The 22,518-nt window shown below is 41.1% G+C and overlaps 3 protein-coding genes across 11 annotated transcripts; 2 read left to right on the forward strand and 1 right to left on the reverse strand.

Annotated features, from left to right (window-relative positions):
- The first annotated feature begins 73 nt into the window (after positions 1-73).
- On the forward strand, positions 74-5,893 carry si:ch73-233m11.2 (NACHT, LRR and PYD domains-containing protein 3). Of its 4 annotated transcripts, XR_010667498.1 has the most exons (10): positions 135-349; positions 466-2,066; positions 2,327-2,488; positions 2,601-2,774; positions 2,882-3,055; positions 3,227-3,400; positions 3,503-3,676; positions 3,776-3,943; positions 4,070-4,233; positions 4,365-5,893. XR_010667498.1 is itself a non-coding variant. In XM_020629566.3 (9 exons), exons 2-9 carry the CDS (start codon positions 478-480, stop codon positions 4,137-4,139), a joined length of 2,685 nt encoding a protein of 894 aa, XP_020485222.2. In that variant the 5' UTR covers positions 74-128; positions 466-477; the 3' UTR covers positions 4,140-5,893. The 4 variants fall into 4 exon arrangements, 3 of the variants coding, with proteins under 3 accessions (XP_020485222.2, XP_020485220.2, XP_020485221.2); XM_020629566.3 differs by lacking the exon at positions 135-349 and adding an exon at positions 74-128 and having other exon boundaries at positions 4,070-5,893; XM_020629564.3 differs by having other exon boundaries at positions 4,070-5,893.
- A 5-nt stretch (positions 5,894-5,898) lies between these two features.
- LOC109980968 (ceramide synthase 5) lies at positions 5,899-11,919 on the reverse strand. The gene is made up of 10 exons (XM_020629568.3): positions 11,537-11,919; positions 10,175-10,277; positions 9,836-9,966; positions 9,072-9,129; positions 8,903-8,953; positions 8,697-8,789; positions 8,076-8,204; positions 7,568-7,674; positions 7,252-7,408; positions 5,899-6,559 (listed from the first exon to the last, which is right to left on the reverse strand). Exons 1-10 carry the CDS (start codon positions 11,710-11,712, stop codon positions 6,425-6,427), a joined length of 1,140 nt encoding a protein of 379 aa, XP_020485224.1. The 5' UTR covers positions 11,713-11,919; the 3' UTR covers positions 5,899-6,424.
- Positions 11,920-15,560: 3,641 nt separating this feature from the next.
- slmapb (sarcolemma associated protein b) lies at positions 15,561-22,368 on the forward strand. Of its 6 annotated transcripts, none has more exons than XM_020629453.2 (10): positions 15,561-15,702; positions 16,001-16,060; positions 18,123-18,251; positions 18,353-18,427; positions 18,511-18,813; positions 19,201-19,471; positions 19,620-19,791; positions 20,756-20,890; positions 21,376-21,455; positions 21,871-22,368. In XM_020629453.2, exons 2-10 carry the CDS (start codon positions 16,009-16,011, stop codon positions 21,878-21,880), a joined length of 1,227 nt encoding a protein of 408 aa, XP_020485109.2. In that variant the 5' UTR covers positions 15,561-15,702; positions 16,001-16,008; the 3' UTR covers positions 21,881-22,368. The 6 variants fall into 6 exon arrangements, with proteins under 6 accessions (XP_020485109.2, XP_020485114.2, XP_020485110.2 ...); XM_020629454.2 differs by having other exon boundaries at positions 15,562-15,702; positions 21,376-21,463; positions 21,868-22,368; XM_065961650.1 differs by having other exon boundaries at positions 15,562-15,702; positions 21,376-21,463.
- The last annotated feature ends 150 nt before the right edge of the window (positions 22,369-22,518 follow it).

Genomic DNA, 22,518 nt, shown 5'->3' on the forward strand with positions numbered 1-22,518 from the left:
TCGAGGGCTTTAAAACAGGCATCACAGTACTGCCGCCTGTAAGGCAGAGTCGAGGGCTTAAAAACAAGCATCACAGTTCTTCCTTCCTCATAGACTGTAAATTATTTCTCGCTAGTCGTGTTGAATTGGTAGGTTGCAACTACGACAGCGTTCCTAAAGGGCATAAACCCTAACATTAAAACAGGAATATTTCTACACGTACACGTGTTTGTTTCCATTTGTTTTCCAGCAACACTTCGTTAAATGTAACTTTAAATTTGTCTTCCGTGTTTTGAAAAAGGACAGTGGTCATTGTACTGTTACTTTAAGGTGGGCAAGCAGGTAGGGTGGAGTGCTTTCAAGTTGAGAGGTAGACTACAGTTTATTACACTGTAATTTATCTGTAGAAATGAATAGCGTGTCCTCTGTAGTCTCTTCATTGCATTATATTTGATGTTTTTCTTTTGTTTGTTTTTTTCACAACAGCTTTTTAACACCATGGACAAAGACACTGTGCTGACTCACATCCTGAAGCCGAAGGGCATGTCGACACTCCTTGGTGGGGAACTGCCTCTAAATGTGATAAACAACAATGGGTACATACCCCTGCTGACTTCTGAAGCTCAGACAGCAGAAAGAAATGTGGAAGGAAACTTGCCCTCCCTCAGTAATGCCATCCTGACTGCTCTGTCAGGTAAGGTCAAAACCGTGTCACTGGTTGGTCCTGAAGGATCAGGTAAAACCACAGCTCTGCAGAAGCTTGTACTGGACTGGGCACAAGGACAACACCTTCAAAACTTTACTGCTGTTTTTCACTTCCAGTTCAGGGAGTTGAATAACATGAATTGGCCACTTTCCTTGGAGACGGTATTGTTGCACCATCATGGTCTCATCGAGCATGATTCATTACCCTTAGTCCTGCAAAATCCACAGGATGTGTTGTTTGTTTTTGATGATCTGGATGATTTTAAACAGAGCCTGGACCCCACAACCCAAACACTCTGCTCTAACCCTTCTCAGGCAGTGTCACTGTCCTGCTTAGTGGCCAGCTTGCTTCATGGGTCACTGCTGAAAGGAGCTGCCTTTGTGGTCGCCACCAGGACAACTGGATTCCTAAGGTTTCTTGATGGTACTCAGGTAGAAGTATTGGGGTTTCTAAAGCCACAAAGAGAGGCCTACTTTCAAGGATTCTTTACTGACCCAGGTGTTGCCAACAAAGCACTTCAGCACATGGAAAGGACTCTAGGCTTTTATGATGTCTCTACCACCCCAAGATTTTGTTGGACAGTTTGTTCTACCTACAAATCCCTGATGGATGCTGCAGCAAAACTTCCTGAAACAATATCTCAGCTGTATGTAGACATCCTGGTCAACCTGATTCAGATGCTGTCTCTGAGCCAGAACTGTAATAAAGAACTAGTGTTGGCCCTTGGCAGGATGGCATCTCACTGCTCTGTCGATCAACATTCGAGCTGTAACAAAGAGGAAATGGATGCCTTTGGTTTTCAGCAGCTTCTCAACTCAGTTGGAGTTTTCTTACAAGTAGATGGAGAGCGTTCAAGTAGACCGGTCTTCACCTTCCGCTCTCAAATGATGCAGGAGTTCCTCTTGGCCTTGTCTTTCTTTTTTGACAAGTCAATGCCTAAGAGTGCGGAAAGTGTGTTAGAAAAGCACAAAGGTGCCAACTTTCTAGATATGTTCTTGTCAGCGCTCTCAGAGCCGACTCAGTGTAGACCTCTGGAGACCCTGATCGGCAGATTTGACCCAGATCAGATCATGGATTTCAAGAGTTGGTTCAAAAGCAGCTCAGCGATGACCCTGAAGGGATGCTATAGAGACAAGCACCAGCGCTGCTTCCATCTGCTGCATCAGGCTCAAAGTGACAGTTTGGTGAAAGAGATTGTCACAGACTCAGCACATCTAGGTATCAGCTACAGAGACCTGAGCCTCCAGGACTGTGTGGCTCTGAATTATGTCATTACGTGCCTCGGTGAGATGAAGCAGTTGAATCTGTATCTCATGAGAAATTTGACCGAGGAGAAAGCAGAGAGGTTGGCTCCAGCTATGAGCTTGTCTCATAATATAAAGTAAGTCATGCCAAAAATTCAAGTGTAGAAATAATTCCGTTCATGAAGAGTTGTTGCAATACCAATACCCGTTTTGTAAATGTCAGTGATAAAGCCTCAAATTTATTGGGTATCAACAAGTCCGACAATATCAGCAATGTGCTGCCACTGGCCAATTCTCAAGTCTATGAACATTGGTGTCACATATGGTATAAGAGCACCTCTTTTTCATGTGTTCAATATGCAGATCATGTGTACGATCTATGTTTTATGTCCAACAGCCTGTCAGACTGCTCCTTGAGTACTGGAGCTGTCCTTCATCTGGCTTCAGCTCTCAGCAGAGGGCTCACCACGGATCTGAATCTCTCTAACAGCCACTTGGGAGATGAAAAGTTAAAAGTCCTCAGCGCTGGTCTCAGAGACTCCAAGCTGCACAATTTAAAGTAAAATTATTTAAAGGCTTACTTTTGTTTACAGACAATTCTCCACGGCAAAACTCACTCACCCACTTCAGTTATTAAGTTCTTCATTTTTCCCCACTTTTGATTGACTTAGTATTCAAGTATGCAGCCTGACAGAGGCGAGCTGTGAAGATCTGGTTTCGGTCCTGACTTCAGGCACCTCTCAGCTGTGTGTGTTGAACCTCCGATGGAATGCGATCGGGGATCAGGGCTTAATGAAACTGTGCAAAGCCCTGCAGAGTCCTCACTGCAAACTACAGCAGCTCGTGTAAGTACAATTTCTTTTACGGTCTTTTTTTTTTTGACAGAGCTGTCTATGTTTATACATCAGTTTGCTTTTCATATGAAGAATGAACTTGTTTTGTTTGTTTAAAGCCTACAAGCAAACGAGCTAACTGTTACATCCATGGAAGCTTTGTCTGCGGCTTTGTGTTCTGGCCAATCAGAGATGAGGAAGGTGGACCTGACAAACAACACAATTGGCGACGCTGGAGTTGAGGCCTTGTGCAAATCCCTGCAACATCCACTCTGTAAACTGCAGAGCCTCAAGTAAGTGTGCAACCAAAGATTTAATTAATATGTTTTCATTTAGAAGGTTTCTGAAAACACCAAATTTTAATCATTGCCTTAGCAAAAAAAAATCCTGAATGGGAGTGATGAATCAAACATTCACATCCACTTTACTGCCATCTGTGACCTTTTCTTTTTCTCAAATTCTAGTTTCTTTGATAGTCAGTTAACTGGTGCGTGCTGCTCTCATTTAATGGAAGCCTTGATGTCAGAGAACTGTTCTCTGACTGAGCTGGAGCTGACTGTGAATGATTTGGGCCAGGAGGGGGCACTGTTGCTCTGCAAAGCCTTCAGCAAACCTGGATGTCCAATAGAAACACTCGGGTAGAGTCACATGTTTTAACAGTCCGCCAAAGTATCACCTTTAACAAATATTTGTTGATATTCAGACTTCTTCATCTGTGCTTGTTTTGTTGCCGCCTACAGTTTGAAACGATGTGAGTTAACAGAGTTGGTCTTCAAAGACCTGGGCTCCGTGCTGACGAGTGGAACGTCTAAACTCAAGTCTCTGGTTGTGGGTATTAATAAAGTAGGAGACCGAGGGGTTAAACATCTTTTGGATGCAGTTGCACATCCAAACTGTCTGTTGGAGGAACTTGAGTGAGTTGACCAAAAAACACAATTTTCTTATATATTTTTTCCACCACAACCTTGAAGTGTCCACTCAATTCAACTCTGGTTTACTCTCTTTTTTGGCAGTGTTGAAATGACAGATCTTACTGATGCCTGTGTGGAGGACGTGTGTGCTGCCATACGAGCCAGTAAGACTTTGAAGAGCTTGGAACTAAGAAACAACTCACTGACTGACGCGTCTGTCCCAGCCCTAGTTCAGGTCATGCAGGACAGCCCCAACATGCTGGAGATGTGGTAAGCCTGGTTCCCTTCACTCAATGACAAACTATAACGAGCCAGTGCTCTTTACATAGTTTAATAAGCACAAGAAGAAAAAACAGTTCAACCATCAATCTAAACTGCTGCTTTTGTCTTTTTCAGCCTGAAGTACAACGACTTCAGTGAAGACGTTTTTGATATGTTGGAAGAGTGTAATAGAATAAGATACTGAAGAAACCTGACGATGACCTGAAAAACTGTCCTTACAGCTAAAAGGAGAAGAACATAGATGATTTTTCTGTTGGTCAAAAATGGATTAGAGATTGGTGAAAAACTTAAATTTTCAAGCAAAATTGGCTCTGATTGTAGCTTTGTAGATTTGATAAAAAAAAACACTGATAAATCCACCTTGAAAGAAAGTAAAGATTTGTTGTACGGATTTCTGTGCCTTATGTAGAGACCAGACAGTGGATAGAGCCGAAATCAGGGAATGACGTGCAGGAATGGAGCCAGAAATTGGATTCGAACATGGGCCGTCCACTTGGAGGAGTACAGCCTCCGCACATGGGGCGCACACACTAACCATACCTGCACCCAGTGAAATCCACCTTTATTCTGTTTGCAGTTGATAATGAATGGAGGAAAACCTTTATTGCTACTGGGGGAATTTGTCTTGCACTGAGAGCCTTAAACACCATACAAACAAACATTTACAGGACAGCACACATGATTAAAACATTTTTAGGAAGTATCTCCAATTAGAATCAGATACAAAAAAAATCTAATACTTAATCCTTCCAAAAAACAACAATTGAATGTTAGACCTTGTATTGTTTAAGACTGTAGGGAATCTTGGTGTCGTCGTGGAAGCCCTGAGTTCCACACATCTGTTGTATGCATTGCAGCTGCATCTACAAAACGTGAACTTCTCATGCAGTATGTGTACGAGTGAGACATAGTGCTTCAATAAAACATTGTACCTTGAACTTATGACCCTCTTACCCACTACATATGTCTTAGTTCATGGTAAACGAGTTGAATATTCCTTATAAAAATGGTTGCCTTAGAGATCCAAAAGCCAATATATGAGACGTGCTTATCAACCTGAGGAGCTCTGCTGTTCTCACTTTGAATAGTAGTTTTATTTAATTGTGGATTCCAACATGCAGTATTGCATAACCAACAGTAAAATTACATATTCATGCTTTGTTAATTATTTTCATAGTTGTTTCCCTATACTTTAATGCTATGTCTATAACCACATTTTGACAAAATACACTAGCTTCCTGTGTTTTACTTCGTTATTTCTGTACCTTCACCACAGGCTCAGTAGATGTGGGTTTTTTTTTACCGCTGTGCAATGGATTGTGGGTAAAGGTAGCCAAAAAAAGCATACTGGCTTGTACACGGCAAAATGTGACCTAATTAAGTAGGACATCCTGGTATTTTAGGCAAACATATACCAGAACATACTAAATCTGCTCTGACATAAAAGTATGGACATGAAATGCAGCCTTAAATTACAAAAGACACTTCAACAAGATTAATAAGAAAACTCTGTCTGTCTCTGAATGATGCTCTGTCGTGTGAGCCTTTCCGCTCTCTTGAGATCATCTGCAGCAGGTTTGCTCGGTGTGCCCAGAGTTGGAACCAAACATTAAGGGGCAGTTTTTTGTTTTTTTTTAAACTTCAGGAACACTTAAGGTCAGACCATACCTGTTCTCTTTTTGTTTTCTTTTAAATGAAGTAAAAATCAAGCCATCGTTTTGAAGTTAAATGGGATACATGTTTATACCTTTTGCACTACGTCAACCTTGTAAAGCGAGCTTGTTTATCTCTTTCCCTGTCTGATTTGTTTTTTTGCATATGCATGCCTCGTTTGTTTATGCATAGTGTATGTAAAGCACTTTGAGTTGCCTTTTCTGTGTTAAATGTTTACAAAAGAACCCTTGCACTTCCATAATAAAGTAAAGATATCACACTTTCCTCACTGCAATTGATACATTAATGTTTTATTAAGAAATCTTTGGCATTTCAAGACATTTTTGTAGTATATTCTGAAAGGCAGATGAAGTGATTTGTTTTACAGCTTTAGAATATATTACCAGTTTCACTAATAAAATCTATTTACATGTACAAAATTACTCGTGACAGAAACACATTTGCAGCTATTTAAATTTGGAATGCACACACACAAATACATACACACGCGCACACACACACACACACACACACACACACACACAGCGAGGTGCAGACAAGGTGCACACATTCTTCTGTCTACTCCTGTAAGCAATAAGCAGGTGTAAACATCACACAGTGTAAACCTGACTCAGTAAGACAAAGCTAAGTCTGTATTCAACAAATGGAGTGTGTCTGTATTGAAGTCCGTTTGAACAACTCGGGAAATCTTTTTCAAGTGACAAGAAAAGTTTCAAATCTTTTCATGTGGTGAGTCACACAGGCACTCTGGAAATGAATAAAGCCACGCTTGGAGAGAACATCTGCCCATGAGACTCAGTGGTTATGAGTGTCTCCATTAAGGCTACCAGTGTGATTGTCGTCCTTTGGCTTTAGGGTCTGGTTGGGAGTTTTGCCTTTCGTCTCCTCGTCTGAGCTGCTCTCAATGTCACTTCTGTCATCTTTGGAAACCTGTTTAATGAATCGCAGAGGGAAATGTTGACTATCAACTGGAATAATAACGAGGATAAGAGTCTAAAAGACATTCTAATATGCTCACGATGACTATGCTAACATCTGTAATTATGACCTGCTTACAGATGTTATCATAGTCATTTAATTTAGGGTCTCAAGCATTACAAAATTTAACCCAAGGGGAACATCAATGTCTGTACCAAATAAAACTGAAACCTGTCCAATATGTGTGAAGTCATATCAACCCAAACCCCAAATTTAAACCTGCTGATTATGCTGGAGGGAACACCAGTGGGAGCCTTCATCTAATAACAACAAATATCTGTGTTCAAAATCTTAGAGGGATACGGATGTTATTCAGTGAAGTGACAATTTTGACCTATGGGACCGGGTGGTGTAAGATGATAGTCAGGAGATCAATCGAGTTCAGCTGTATCCCCGGGGGGAGCATGAACGTTTGTTCGTGGTAACACATCTAAGAGTTGTCAAAGCATTTCACAAAACCAAAAAAAAAAAAAGGAAAATTCACAGTAGCTCTAGAGTAAATGTAAAAGGATCCCAAAAGTCAAGTTGAGGGCCATCCTTTGGTGACTGGACATTTCATGGCAACCCATTTAAAAGTTGTCGAGATATTCAGAGTGTGGAACATGAAACTATTTCGCAAACTAACAACATACGGTCAAACTTACCTTTCCCTTGAATATGGCTTTGATGGCAATACGAGCGACGAGGTAGAACCAGATTATGTGAAGAACCTGCAGCACCAACAGCAGGCCATTGAGCAGCCACCAGGCTTGGTACGGTCCGACGATCTCCCAACTCTCAATCAGAACACTGTATACAACCCTGAAAGAAATACAGACACACTCAACGGTTAATGCTCCGCTCGGTTTATAATTTTTCTCACTTTTTGTCAAGAAACTAACCAAGTTAAAAGAGGTTTAAAGACATACATCAGAAAGAGTATGTCAATAGGGCACAAAAATGAGCCCTGTTAAGTCTCACCAGAATGGGTAGATGACAAGCCGGGTCAAGAAAAAGCTTATGCTGAACACCACAAACAGGCCATCACATAGCCTCTGGTACTTGGCGTAGTTGGCCAGCTTTGCAGCCTTTGGAAATAAAAAAGGAATTCAATCAGCGACAAAATATCCTTCCTTCATTTCTATTGTAATTTCCTGACGTCACATTTTCCCACAGAATGCACGCTACTAAATTGAGCTCACACACCAACTTTTATTAGCCAAAAATACATTTCAAATTTATTTTTGTCACAGCAATGCTAATTAGAGACGCCTGCTCTTTTCTGTCAAACAGGTAGTATGTGTCAGTGACATCCCTTGAATGAGAACCGTGTGTTCTGTCAGACAGGTTATACAAGTAGCTTACAGCACAGGCAGCACTAAATAGTCCACGCTAGTATGCTCCCAGCTGTGTTTGCCTACATTTTGTACACCTATTTATGGTCAACATGAACAACGGTGCTATTAAAACTCTTCATCAAGATCGTTACCTCAAGAAAGATGTCAGATGCATCGTGCACACACATGACCAAAGTGCCAACTCTTAGCATGTTGTTGGTATAGGAGAATGTGATGAGCATGATGGTTGCTAGGTGGTGCACAAGCATGATGAAGAAATCCTGTCATCAGTGAAATGAAGAGAGATGACAGAAAGAGAGAGAGAGAGAGAGAGACATGGTTAAGGGGGGGTTAAATTACAAGTATGTAAAAACACCTGCGGCAAACAGAACCACTGAGATGAAGCAGAAAAATCCTCATCGCTAACCTTTGTGCATTCATTAAGACTATCAGCTACAACACCAACAGAAAGGCTTGTATGAATACCTGGATGACAAGAAGCTATTAATCAGGCTCATTGTAAATGTATGTGGTGAAGTAGCAGTTAATTGTCTAACCTGTTTTGCAAGAACGTAAAGCAATAATTCATTCAGACGGTACACATAATGGTGTGAGAGTTGAGCTTATAAACACGCCTTCCGAAAAGGTACACAAAAATGGATATGACATGATATGAATACAAAAAAGCAGGCAAAGCTGTCACACTACAGGGTAAGAAGTGTTCAGGAGGGCCATTGAGAGACAGCACAAAAGTCTAGCTGTTGTTGACTCACCTTACGCTTAATATCTATGAATTGGGAAAACATCAGAGACCAGTAGAAGGCCAGCTCAGCTACATAGTAGTTGTACTGTCCAGGGCTCATATTCTTTGGGAGGGAATCAAGCAAAAAAACATATTTAACAAACATGAAGCTCCACTGGTAGTATGGTGCTGAACAGAAAAGTCATAATATAGACAGCTTATTGTGATTATACCAACCTGAAATGGATAGTTGTACCAACACTGTCGGGTATCCCACATCCAAGGAGACTAACAGAAACAGATACAACATGCCTGATTAGACTGACCGCTCCAATATGCAACACTTAATGCAAGCAGTACTGCAACAAAAAAAAAAAAAAGCATATTGTATGCCAAGTCAACTCACCACCCACAAATGGCGAATGGCATAGATGAAAATCCCCAGGTAAAATGTAAACCGCCACCTGGGGAAAAAGACAAAAGCAGAATGAGGAAAACAGAAAACAGTTATGCTCACACAATGTTCAGGCTGTTCCTGGGCACAGCAGTGATTTTAGCTGCATGCTGTCAGTATGATAGCAGAATTAGTGAAACAGAAAAACGTGTTCTTTTCTTGAAAACAACATTCAGTGGCCATGATGATGTTAACTATCTTTCAGAGGCTATAGTAATGCTAACCATCTTACAGGCTCTGGCTTTCTGTCGATCCTGTCGTTTTAGTGATACTTGTGACAAGATCAGTTTCGTTGTTCAGCCTGTGTTGAGCTGTGCTAAGTGATAGCGAAAGCTAAAAAAGAAATAATTAAACACAAAAAAAGCAACTGGACTACAGTGGCCAAACACAATTCGCTCACATGACGATGCTAACTTTTGTATCATTCATTAATTTAACTGCTAGCATTTGTTAAAAGATTTACACATGCTAGCAGAAACATCACACTCAAAACCACAAAACTTGACCCTCATTATGGAATTTAAGGAACAACTCAGTTGTTAGTGCTAAAGGTTTATCCTGTAAGTATCATGAATGCATGTTCAGAACACCTTGTCCAATAGTTGTTGAGAGAGTTTTGTTGACTAGCAAACAAACACATAAAATGTACTGCAGTGCAGACACATCTCCGCTCATCACATAGTGCTGTCCCACAAAGCAGTTTCGTAGGAACCTACATGCTCTCACAGAACTTTTTCTGCGCACTGGGCCGGTCTTGGTTCCGACGAACACGAAACCATCTCTGTATTTTGCGCACGTCCCAGTCCAGCTGCTTGGAGAGACCGTCCAGTTGACTCGTGTCGGGACACTGCAAAGAGGACCAAAAGAAATCACTTGGTTTTCATAGTCTCTACTCTAAAAAACAAGAAATACTTGTAGGTATGACACACCACATTAAGTATTGACTAAATGTATCATTATGCCTGTGGTGGGGTAGTCCAGTGCAGAAACATCTGTAATCCAGCATACAGGGGAACATTTACTGGACTTTGAGCACAATCATAGTCTTTATGTACCGTTTTGGATCGAAACACCTTCTCCAGGACATCGTTGGATTGAGCTCGCCGAGGCACTCCCGCCTGAATCTGAAGTATGTGGGCACAGGGTTTGGCCACTAGCCTGTATACACACAGACAGAGGCAGCAAAAAAAAAAAAAGAGAGAGAGAGAGGGCAGGGAGGGGACACAGAGATGGTGTTGTATTAATAAAGACATTCAGAAAAATAGAGACACAGATGGAGAAGTTAAACACTTTGCACAGGCTGAAGGAGCACATTAACCATTAGCTTAATTGGCCTCGCTGAAATGAACTGTGTAGCTTCAGCAGTTTTTTTTTTCCACACAGCTATGTGTGACATGCATGTGTGTAAGGGATACAATAGAGCCTATAGGGGAGACACAGAAGGAATCCTGGGGAATGTGGCACCTATTCCAAACACAGCGTGATGACCTGTCATGTGAGAGGGTGGGAGTATGAGGAAAATTATGAGGGATTCCACACACACACTCAAAAAAAAAAAAAAAAAAACCTGATGTGGGTCACAAGATCATCAGTGCTCAGACTTGTAACAATGTATTAGGTCTCAATCTTACAAAATAAACCCACTTATCTGGTGTAGTTTTTCCCAACATTAGAAAAGACTGAATGATTAGGAGTACAGACTGGACTTTGGTCGACCCTCTCATTGGTGATTTGACTCTAAAAGGAGGCACTGCAAGGAAAGTCAGGGCCTGTGACAAAGCTACACTTTTCTGAGTCCACAAAAGTCTCAGTTTCCAGTGACAGGTAAGAAACTGTGGGACATTCAGATGCCAGTTCTGTCAAACCACTGCAGGACACATTCTCTGACAGCAAACTAGCATTACTCTGCAAGGTAAACTGGTGTCTCAAGCTGGTTTGGAGTTATATTTCACCACAAAGGAAAGCAGAAAACAACAACAGTGACAAAACCTTCACATCGATAAAGACATAGAAATAGATTCGTGTTAACTGTCTGGAGCTGAGGCAGCCCCATTCATGTATTAATCAAAAAAAAAAGAAAAAAGGGATAGGCCTATGTCTGATCAAATCAAGGAAGTTGCTTCAATATATTTACATGATTTCATTAAAACTTACTTTGTTACTGTGACAAAATGTGGCTACAGAAAAGAAGCTCTCTCTAGCTTCCAGATATTTTGTTGTGGTCAAAAAAAAAAAAAAATGAGTCATGCTTTAGGATTGTAGGCTATTGTTGCACACCTATTTATGTAGCTTTGCTTGTTTTGTTTTTTTCTGCCCTCTGTGCCACACACGGCAGAAACTCCAAAACTGTGCGCTCACATGGATCACGCAGGATGAGGAAACTGGTGAAGTCAACAACAAACGAGGATCTAGTTTACCTTTCAAAAAGCAGCCTTAATAGAAAAACTCCAATGGCCAGAGGCAAGGCGATGAGCATGTGTTTAAATCGTGGATACTCCACACCAGGTGGTGGATTCTCCAGGTCCGCCCATGAGACATTTTCGGGAAGCCAAAACCTCTCACTCCAAAGCCAGTCTGAGATAGAGGAAGTCATCGGGGTGCTGGGTAATACAAATCAGGAGCAGCAGAGTACCGCAGCTACGAAGGCAGACCGGGAAACTTACTTTTCGCACATCTGGTTGTGGCTTAACTCACCGATACCCGACTGCAGTGAAGTTGCCACCTCCTACCCTGGCTACACTACCTTGCTGAGTGTCACTCCTGGTTAACGGGTTAGACTAAAACTGCACAGACCGCTAGGTTGACACGTAATGCCGAAAGACAACGCCCACCAGCACACTGTTGATTGGGCAACTTTCAATGAAGTTTTTCCGCATCAAGAATGAACTTGCTGCTTCGTCACAGCCCGTGAGACAACCTCTCCTCCTGCTGCACTTTTTTTTCCCTTTTTTTTTTTTGTCGAGAAAGTGGAGAATTTGGGGTGTTTGTGGCTCAGCTCGGATTTGGGTTCAACAAGCACATTTCTAATGGAAGCTCTGTTTTCATTGCAGAACTGTTTAATGCATTGCAGAACTGTTTAATGCATTGCAGAACTGTTTATGGGCAGGAGATACATTCAAACAAAGTGATGTTTTTGTTTTCATTCAGCATCTGTGCTTGTGGCTCTAAGAGGAAGTCAATCAAAAAGCTCGCCCCTGAACTCATTAACTAACTGATTTTTATCTGGCTTCTTGTTCAGAGTTGGGACTGGATGACAGATATTGTGAAGTCAAGTTTTGCTTGGGGTTCCTGGGCATGCTGGACTCGAGGGAAGAATGAAATAGCAGATCCCAGAGGCAACCCTTAAGAAAAGAGAAGTAGTTGTGAAAGTATCCCTGGAAAGAGTGTTAAAAATGAATGGCAGGGTTTGTTATGAGGAAAAAGGAGGCCAAAGGGAGGCCCTGTTTTTTTTTTGTTTTTTTTTCATCCTCAGATTAAAGAAAGTTAGTTCAGGAACACGAAGAGACTCTGTTAAAATGTGCAGATTAAGGCTTGGACATATGGGTTAAAGCATTACTTGTGCATCAAAGGGAAGCACCCATACTGGACTCTGTGACTGTGGACACCCTGACCTGAAACAATGTGTCAAGTATTACAGAAAGGGAAACTTGGTTTAAGACATTCTCAGAACTGGGAGGATAATCATTTTCAATTAAACCTTTCTTTGGCCAACATGGCAACCACCAACTTGACCATGAGAGCAGTGTTACAGTTCCTGCATGATTCATGGCTGTATGTGAGGATATGAAACGTGATTGTGTCGGTTAAGTTTTGTCCTGTGAAGGGTTGTAATACGCCTAAAATCACAAGAAGTTAGTCTTAGCTTGCGTCAGCCTTCTATGACTTCAACAAACACAAGCTAACTACACCCCCAGTCTGCAATTAACACTAAACAACATTTGATTATGGCTTAGTTATCAAATTAACACTAGTGTATGTTGGAGTTCTGCCAGTATAACTTAAGTTACAGCAGCTGATGTCCTTGAACTTATATTAGGCAATCATTAAAAGAAAAAACAAGTCCTGGAAACCATCCGGTAACATGTTTAACACCCCCAGCTATAGCCTAGCTTAGCTAACTAGCATGTTTGAAGAATTTCAGACACTGAAGTCATTTTCCCATTTTCTTTAGAGCATGTTAAAATTCCCTTCTATCCTAAAAGCTAAGTTAATATGTCTATGTGAACTTCCACGGCCTGGCAAATTATATTTCGGAATTATTCACTCTTTTGCCACCTTACGGCTCCCACCTTGCTTAGACAAATGCAGGAACCATGCAGTAAATATAGGCTTCTTGCATTAATGCAAAACGGCCATTTAACACAGGTCAACACAACTCTGATAAATGTATTATATTCTTCAGGACTAACTGTTGTGTTCGATTGCATTAGTTTAATATATGTGTACCAAATAAACTGAGTATATGCCTATAGAGTTTGAATTGTGCCTGTATTTCCATTCAGAATAACAGCCAACTTGCAGATTTTTACAACAACATAAATCCTGTTCACAGGCGTTTGATATACAGCGGATTTTAAATCTGCTGACTAGAAAGAAGTGATTCACTGTAAGTGTCACTGTATGTGTTAGTCATGATCACACTGATTTTTGTTCCAGAGCTTTATGTGCAGGCAGTTAAATCTCAGACCTGTTATCATGGATTTGACCTTCAATGGTCTATAAAGAGAGCACTTATTGCGTGCTCTTTAAGAGTCTTAATCCCTTAACTGAGGATAGGCTATTTAGTGTTTTCTGGAGTGGGATCACAGTCACACACACCCCTGAGATACCAGGATCCAGTTTGATTGTAAATATTTTTATTGAAAACAAGTAGGCTGTTGGAAGGTTGATTATTGACTGGAAATATGTCAATGATTTGCAGCTGGAATTTGTAAACCATTTGCTCATTACCAGCCCATGCCAACTGAGGATAAGGCATTGGGCTGGAATTGGGCCACACAGCAAAATTAAGAAAGCCATTGAGATTTAATCAATTGCGTCCTACATTTCACTCCCTTTCACTTTGTTTTTAGTAAACCCTGAAGTGTGTTACATTTTTGCCTCCTTAGATGTTTTTGCTATTAGATAGATGCACACAGATAGCTGAAAACATCCCAGAGGTTATGCACTATTGCAGCCAGCTGGGTGACTTTCTCCTCTTTACAATAACAGGTTTGCACTGTGAGAGAAGAATAGAGCGTTCTTTTATTACAACCTCTCTGTATGGGTTCGTGCTTATCTGGAAACAAATGTTTTACACAGCCAAATAAACTTCTATCATTAAGCCTGTGACAGAAACATAAAGTAGATAATGTATAATATGGCCATTAAGGATTTTTAATTGCACCGCTGTAAATCAGAAGTTGAGCTGATGAAATATTAATAGAGGATTAATACATTAGAAAAAAATACATTTCTCAAGTTAGTAAGTAGGTTAAGCCACAGGAACAACTTCCTGTACATTTAAAAAAAAAAGAAAAAAAAAAAGAGTTAAAACAGAAAAAAATAAAATGGAAGAATATGCTGAAGTGAAACACACAAACATCAACAACAACAAACCTAAAGGGGACTCAGACTAAGTGAAAGTATTAAGTTAAGTCTGAGTTAACTCGTATAAATGTTCTCTAAACTATGATCTTCTTTCTCAGTTTATCAAACCTGCAAGGTCATTTGTGGAATACTTCATACATTATTCAAGGAATTTCTGATGCAACACAAGAAGTTATGAAACCTTGTGACCAGCTTGCATTTTTATTTACTTATGTAGAAAAAAGGTACATGATACGAGAGTGACGTGCTTTTAATTTAGGTCAAAGTTTTTTTGCATTATCATAAGTATCCCTCCTCCTACGCAACCTGCTGTGTTTTACATTCAAGTCAAATTTAATTTGCCTAATCAAAACTGTCATGTTAAAGTTAAAACATGTCCTCACCCTGCTGGACAACATTTAGATCTCACCCTGAAGACTAATGGAGATGGAGGAGATGAATGCAAAACATACATGACACCCCCTCCCACACACACACACACACACACACACACACATACACACACACACACACACACACACCCAACCAAGTTGTTTCATCATGTAGATTTTCACATCATTACCAACTGACAAGGGAACAGCACAGCCCCCTAAACAAAACCTCTCTGTGTGAGCATGCAGCTGCAGCTTCCGAGATGCCCGACTCGGATGCATGACCTACAGTGTAGGGGCAGGGGACTTCAACCACAGAAAGGGGGGGGGGGTCGTATGTTTCAATACAATCTTCCTACTACCTCGAGAGCAGCATTTTAACCCCTCTTGGCATTTGTCAACTAACCTCAACCTGATTTTCTTTTCTTGCTTGCTTCTGTGAAATTTTAGCATGCAGCTCCAAAAAGCAGCATCTGTCATCCCCCTCGGCGTCCCCCTCCTCACTTGCTTGGACTGTTCCATTTCGCATGTGAAAAAATCTGATAGTTGGGAGAAGAGTTCTTCATGTCAGGGACTGCTGTAGGCTCAGCACACAGAGAACTGACGCTCCTGGATCACTTGAGGTATTATTATCTTGGAAATGTCATTCAATTTTTGGTGTATTTTCTGTGAACTAACCCTCAGAGGGACATTTATCCACAGCTTTGTGGCTTTTTCTTTCAAAAGAACTTGTGTTTATAGATGAGCATGCATTTTTCTGTTTATCTCGAAACATTTTCAAAGCCATATTCAAAACAAAAGCAGCAACAGTCTTAATGATTCAATTCAGTTCTGTTTTTAAAAAAATATTTATTTATCTGCTTTAGCTTTTGCTTTATTTTGTTGTAAATATGTGGTATTATACCTTATTGTCTCTCACAGATAAGCAAATGGATGAGAAAGAGCTGAGTGACCCCCTGAATAACTTATCACTTATCAGAGGTAATGTAACAGGGTTATTTTATTTCTCTAATCATGGACAGACTTAAATTCTGCTCAATGACTTTGCATTGTTTTGCTGTTTTAATGGCTTTTACCTGACACGACAGATCTAACCCACTGACGATGAGAGAGAGAGAGAGAGAGCGAGAGAGAGGGAGAGAAAAGCATGAGTCACACTAGATGAGAGTTTTGGTAGCTATTAGGGGCAGTTGGCTGGCTTCAGAGCTTACAGTGCTGTAGATGGCCTTGTTTTAGAGGCTGATGTCTCTAGTGTCAACGGCTTATTAGACGATGGAGTCCCTTTGCACAGCGGGCTCATCAGCTGACTGATGTGCCATATAGAGCTGCTCTTTAGAGGAGAAAGCTGGGGATTGTGCTGGGATTTTGATGTGAACTTAAAAATCAACAGGGGCACTCATGTCAACATGTGAAAACAAATCAGTGAGCGAATCAATTTTGCACGATGAATTCATTTGCAATGCCACTCTGCACAGTGTACAGGATGCACAAAGCAAACAGTGTCCTCGCAACAAAGGTGTCTCAGTCATTTTAGGATGATGGGGACATTTCCTAGTTTCAGTAGCAGACAGCGTGTTCTGTAGCTGTAAACAGAGACACGGCAGTTTGATAAGCACAAACTTGCTAAATACTGGGGACATTCAGTGCGAGCAGTGCTAACCCTCTGATTCAGTTTGAGAATGCTGTCACATTCAATGGAAAGGAAACCAACAGCGGGGAAAGATAGAGCATGATGGCTCTAGCCTTCAGCACTTGAGCTAAAAAAAGACCTTCTCCTAGTTTTTTTTTTTCTCCCGTCACTTGAGGCAGTGTGATGCCGAATATCCCCGACTAGTCAGAGTGGTATTTTTACCCACATTCTAATCCCATCATTACTTTGTAGGGTGTCACACTCTGTGATACTAAGACTTAGCATAATGTCTGTAACAACTAATGTTACTAAAGATAACACTTTGAACGCACTTGTCTAAATGACTCTTGTTATTCTGCCCTCTCGAGGCGGACATTAATCTCTCACACAAACTGAACACAGACATCCCTACATAAAGTTAGCCCACTCACATTCTGACTCTCACTCATACATATGCATGCTTATGGCATCACACAACCCTCACACACACATGCAGGACTGAGCACGGTGAGCCCAGTCTTTGTCCGACATGCAGCGGGGTGGTCATGTGCTTGAGTCAGAGGGTGCCACCAGCCTCCTCCATGCAGCATTTGCTTCATAGCCTTTAATTTTTAGTAGCATTCATCATTGCCACAAGTATGCATGTGTGTGTATTTGTGTTCTTGCAGCAGTGAGTGCCAGACCCAATGAAATCACAGTTTTCATGATAAATAAGTCTCGGTCCTCTTATGTCGCCTTTTATGGCACTTACGCTTGACCTGTCCCGACTCTTGTTTTCCCCTCTGCCAAATGCTCGGCCTCAGATGAGGTCATCCCTTTTTCCTAGTCATGCTAGATTAGGGGATCAAAATATTCCCTGTGCATTGCAAAGCCCAAAGTATTTGCAGAGTGTTTCCACTTCTAGGAAAACACAACAGACCCTTGACAACCTTGGCTAGTTCGTTCCCTTTGTTTATTGTTTACAGAGACTAGCAGTGGTTAACAAGCAGTGTGCATGTGTCAGAGGCTCCTATGTGGCTCGGTGAATCGCCTATTATGAAGGAACGCTTAGATAGAAAATGCAGATAAGGCAGCTGTGCCTATTTCTGGGTTAGTAATTAGTTTATGTAATAGTCCCATTTGGATATCTTGGGAAATCATGGTGTATGTCAGCCCTGGTTAAATATTTGGGACTGAAGCACAGTTATTGTGTTGGAGCTTTTTAGCTGTACTTCTAATTTTAAAGTTTTGAATTGCCATCAGTACTGCCTGATGTTTTATATTGATAGTTGTAATGTCTCTATTTGCACTGCAATGACTCTGCAGGCTTACAAGAGAATTAATCCTAACAGCAAGATACTTTTTTTTTTAATGTTAGGAGAAAAACTAAATTCTAATTTGGATGATCATTTCTTTTCTGTATTTCATCATCAGATGACTTGACCAGGTCAAACATGGGTTCATCTGGTGAATCAGAAAAGATTATCCAGCGCTTGAATGATGAACTCCGAGGAGCCCAGGAGCTAGCTAACACTGAGAAGCACAAAAGCATGGAGCTACAAGGTAAAAATATAAATATTGGATGTTTGATACTTCCAAATCTCTTCACCGTGCACTCTCAGACAACCACATGTTCAGAAAATAAAAGCTATCGTATATTTCAGGTATCCTGGAGGAAGAGAGAAAAGACAACAAACAACAAGCTGATGATTCTGCCAAACAGATCAAACTTCTTCAAGGTACATCTTTGTGTTTGGTTTGTGCCTACTGATAGAAATAATGTTAATATTTCTAATCAAAACACTGATTCTGCTTTTAACAGGCCAGCTGCGACAGCTCCAAGATGAAACTGAAGCTCTCAGAGAGCAGATAGATGTCTCCTCCAGTTCACACGATGAGCTACAAAGAGCACGCGATGAGGTGAAGGCGCTGAAACGTGCCCTTGAGGCATCTACTGCTGAGCGAGACCGTGATGTTGCCGCCATCCAGACTAATCTGTCAACTGTGTCCAAGGACCTGGACAAGTGGCGTCAGACTGCAAACAGATACGAGCATGAGATTGACAACCTACAGCGCGACCTCCAGCAGCAGAGTAAACAGTGGCAGAAAACTGCAGAAATTCAAGGTACCACACAAGGCACATACACATGCTAACGAGATGCTATATTTATCTGATGCTATATTTGATCTACACGGCAGTATTTCATTTAGTCATTCACACTTTGATCTTCAAAATAATAATTAAGCTGCAGAATTGGGACTTTGCTAATTTTGACTTGGCACGTGGTTAAAAGGCTCAATAAGATGTAAGATGAAAGTAGTGCATTATACTTGAAATATAGCTCTTTTTTTCTAGCATTAAGAGATTTATCTGCATACTTGAATGTACATTTGCATGTCAAGTCAAGCAGACAGTGTTACAGACACACAAATATACTTGAATATGATTTATTGAAGCCAATTAGGAGTAGAGCATCTGCTCTATGTTACATAAGAGCTTCTGTCTCTGCAGCCAGTGAGCTGCAGTCCATGCAGGTGGAGTGTAACGGCCTTCAGAAGGAGTGTTCTGCCCTGCGATCTGAAAAACAAGACATCGTGAACAAGCACCAGAAGGAAAAGAGCGCTCTGCAAAGTGAGTGTGCATCTCTCAGTGCTGAAAAGGAGGAACTCCTCAAGGCTCACCAGAAAGAGAAGGTCAGCCTGCAGACCGACTATGCAGCGCTGCGCTCTGAGAAAGAGGCCGTTCTGCAGAAACACAAGCAGCTGGAGAACGACCTTGCCAGGTCAGTGCACTGAGATCTCTGCTCTACACCAACGTTTGTGCTCCCTCTGTTTCCACTTCTACATATTTTGCTTCACAGCAGCATACTACAAAGCTCTCTTAGTATGATCCTTCACCTATTGAACTCGCTGTTGTTTTGTTTCTGGTAGTTCGCGTGCCCAGAATGCTGAGCTGAGCAGCAGCCTCAAAGCCCTGGAGAGATCCCAGCAGGAGTTTGAGAAGAGGCTTTCAGCCCTGCAGCTCGAGCACCAGCAGGACAGCACCAAACTGCAAACCCAACTGGACGAAGCGGACAGCCGCAGCAAGACTCTGGAGAGAGAGGTATGTTCTTACAACTTTACTTGTAGGGCCGAGAATGGCTCTTTCCTCAAAGCTGACAGTTACATACTGTCACACTTTAACTTTCTTGGACTTTAATTACATATATAGTTCAATTGCAAACTGTGTAGCAATCTCCATTGATCTTGAACTTGTAGTTTTAGGATTTAAGTCCAGTACTAAGTTGCCTGATTGTCTAACTGTCCATCAGGGCTTTTGCCTAGTCAATAGCTTGCTTGTCTACATAATTGCATAACGGTAGCCAAGGTTCAGAGATTTAATAAGAATGAATCCAGGATTGGTGATCATTCAGGACAGTAGGATGTGTTCTTATACAAATACACAACTATCACACAGGCAACAGCTTTCTGTAGTCACCTTATCCTGAAGTTTTTATCCTTTCTTTGCTGTAGTGATGTGGTCTGGAACCTGTTAGTTAACCTTTTTTTAAATATCCAATGGGAATATTCAACAGGCAACCCCAAACTCCTCTTTAAACTACAAACAACATATGCAACAATTCCAATTGAAATGGCTCCACCTTGTAACCCTTGTTGACAGAGGCAAACAGTTGTCCGCTCCCAGTCAGGTTTAGCAGGCTGGATGGGGAGCAGCCTCTTGTTGTGAAAGTTACACAGGAGGGGCACTGTTGAATAGCAGAAGGCAGAGGTGAAGTCATCATTCACCACAAGTCATTTGTCTCTGTGTGTCGTTGTTCTTTTTTAGTATGAATGAAAGGGGGAAACTAAGTGCTCTCAGTGCCTTTTCAAAAAAGGTCAGACATTAATATCCTGTGTAGAGCTGTCAGATAAAAAAGGACATGAGAAATATTTAACCCCCTTTTGTTTTTCGACGATACTCACAGCAGCAACCTGTGGCCCTGCAGCAGCTCCATTGTTTACCTGAGAATAAATGTAACTGAACGTGTCGTGTAATTACATGAAATTCTGAACATGTCTCTCCGCAGTATGAGGAGGCTAGGACAGAGCTGTCTGACCTTAAGGAAAAATACGAAAAGACCGAGCAGGAAAAACAGTTGCTCACCGATGAATTGGAGGGGTGCAAAGCCGACATGAAGGAAATACAGGAGAAGGGAACAAAGGTTAGTACGGATCAATCAACAGGGTTTATTTTTCTTCACAGTATCATACAAATAGTGTTGAACTTAATTTATAAAACACTGCATGTAGCGTATGAATCACATTCTTGCAAGTAAGTGACAAAAAACAGCACCATAGCCTTTATTTGCATAAGAGGCAGTAATGTTCAGTTCTCTTAGTTTTGGAAGCTTGAGCTTTGCTTTCAATTTTGTCATGTGTATAGTCGAGTATCTGCAGCCATAAGAGCTGAATCTTTTTTAAGATTCACACCATTTAAAAAAAAAAAATCTCAGCACATCTGCTTCCCTCTACTCATCCACTGTCGTTTTTTTGACTGTTGCTTTCAGACATTGACAGCCATGTGTAACTTTGAGACTTACATAAACACCATTTACAGACTGACTGAGGGGTTTATTAATAAAAGTTACACCCGACTAAAGTATGTCCAGTTGCAGTTAATCACTATAATATCCATTCCCTTCTGTAGAGATCCCTATTGCCGCCTGTTCAAGCCATAGTCATCGGCCTTATCCTGGCTTTGCTGTATTGGTGCTTCGGCGCATTGTGGTAGGAAGGTACACATTACTTCTGTCAAGCCTGCCTACATCTATCATTCTCATTATTGTCTTTAAGATCACTGCATGACTTAATCAGGTTTTTCCTCATTCCTCAGAATGTTTACCTCGGGGGAAACTCTCAAAAATTGACATCTGAAATTACTCTAACCTCTCTAATCATGCAGCTCCAACCTCTGACATCTGTTTGTTCTGTCTTGGTGGCTAATGCTTAACAACTGTTTCTCTCAGTTAGCTTGGATGGGCTTAATCTTTACCTGAGAGAGCTAACTCGCATTCTCTGTGCTCTGCATCGACCTCATTGGCAAGCTGCCCCTGTCAAAAGCTTTGGTAATCCTTGGACGGGGTTAATTAATACGATGATGCTCATGTTTTCATTTCTCTGTGGCCTTTTATTCTTCCAGAAGCAGTGGATGATCTGGGGCCCTGTGGTCGCCGTAGCTCTAACAGCTGTGACTGCTGTTGCCGTGCTCTTCAGGACCTGAGGGCAATGTACACACACTCAAACATAAGCGAAACCCGTATTTGTCATCAGATTCCTGTGCACTGAAACTGAAAAAAAAAAAACTTGCCCTCTTATCATATCTGCACATTCAATTTGGAGGGCTCATCCTTAACACTGTAACATTTTTAAGATGCTCTATTTTAGATGACAGAGAGGTTAATAAAAGAATGTCTGTTCGTGTGTAAATCAACCACTTTGTTTGTACGTCTGTTATTTGAGAGTCGGGTTGGTTTGCTATCGTGACTTACAGGATTATCTATTAATGAATGTAAAGATACTCGACGTGTTTCATTAATTTTGAATAAATATGATGAAAATTTAGATGGATGCCCTTAAGCTTGAACCTCCCTAAATGTAACACATCTCTGTAACTGTGAGAATAATAAAAACTGTCACAATATTGCAGCCCCCTGATGAATTGTATGCCGAATGCCCTGGGTAGCTTAGCTACTCATCAGTGGATGGTTGTGCTGGGCACTGTTCAGATTCAACTTCTTACTAAAAACCACTTTAAATGTGAAAACGGGTTCTTCAAATTAATTTTGGAGAC

This window comes from Labrus bergylta, chromosome 12, assembly GCF_963930695.1.
Source record: "Labrus bergylta chromosome 12, fLabBer1.1, whole genome shotgun sequence".
Classification (NCBI taxonomy): domain Eukaryota; kingdom Metazoa; phylum Chordata; class Actinopteri; order Labriformes; family Labridae; genus Labrus; species Labrus bergylta.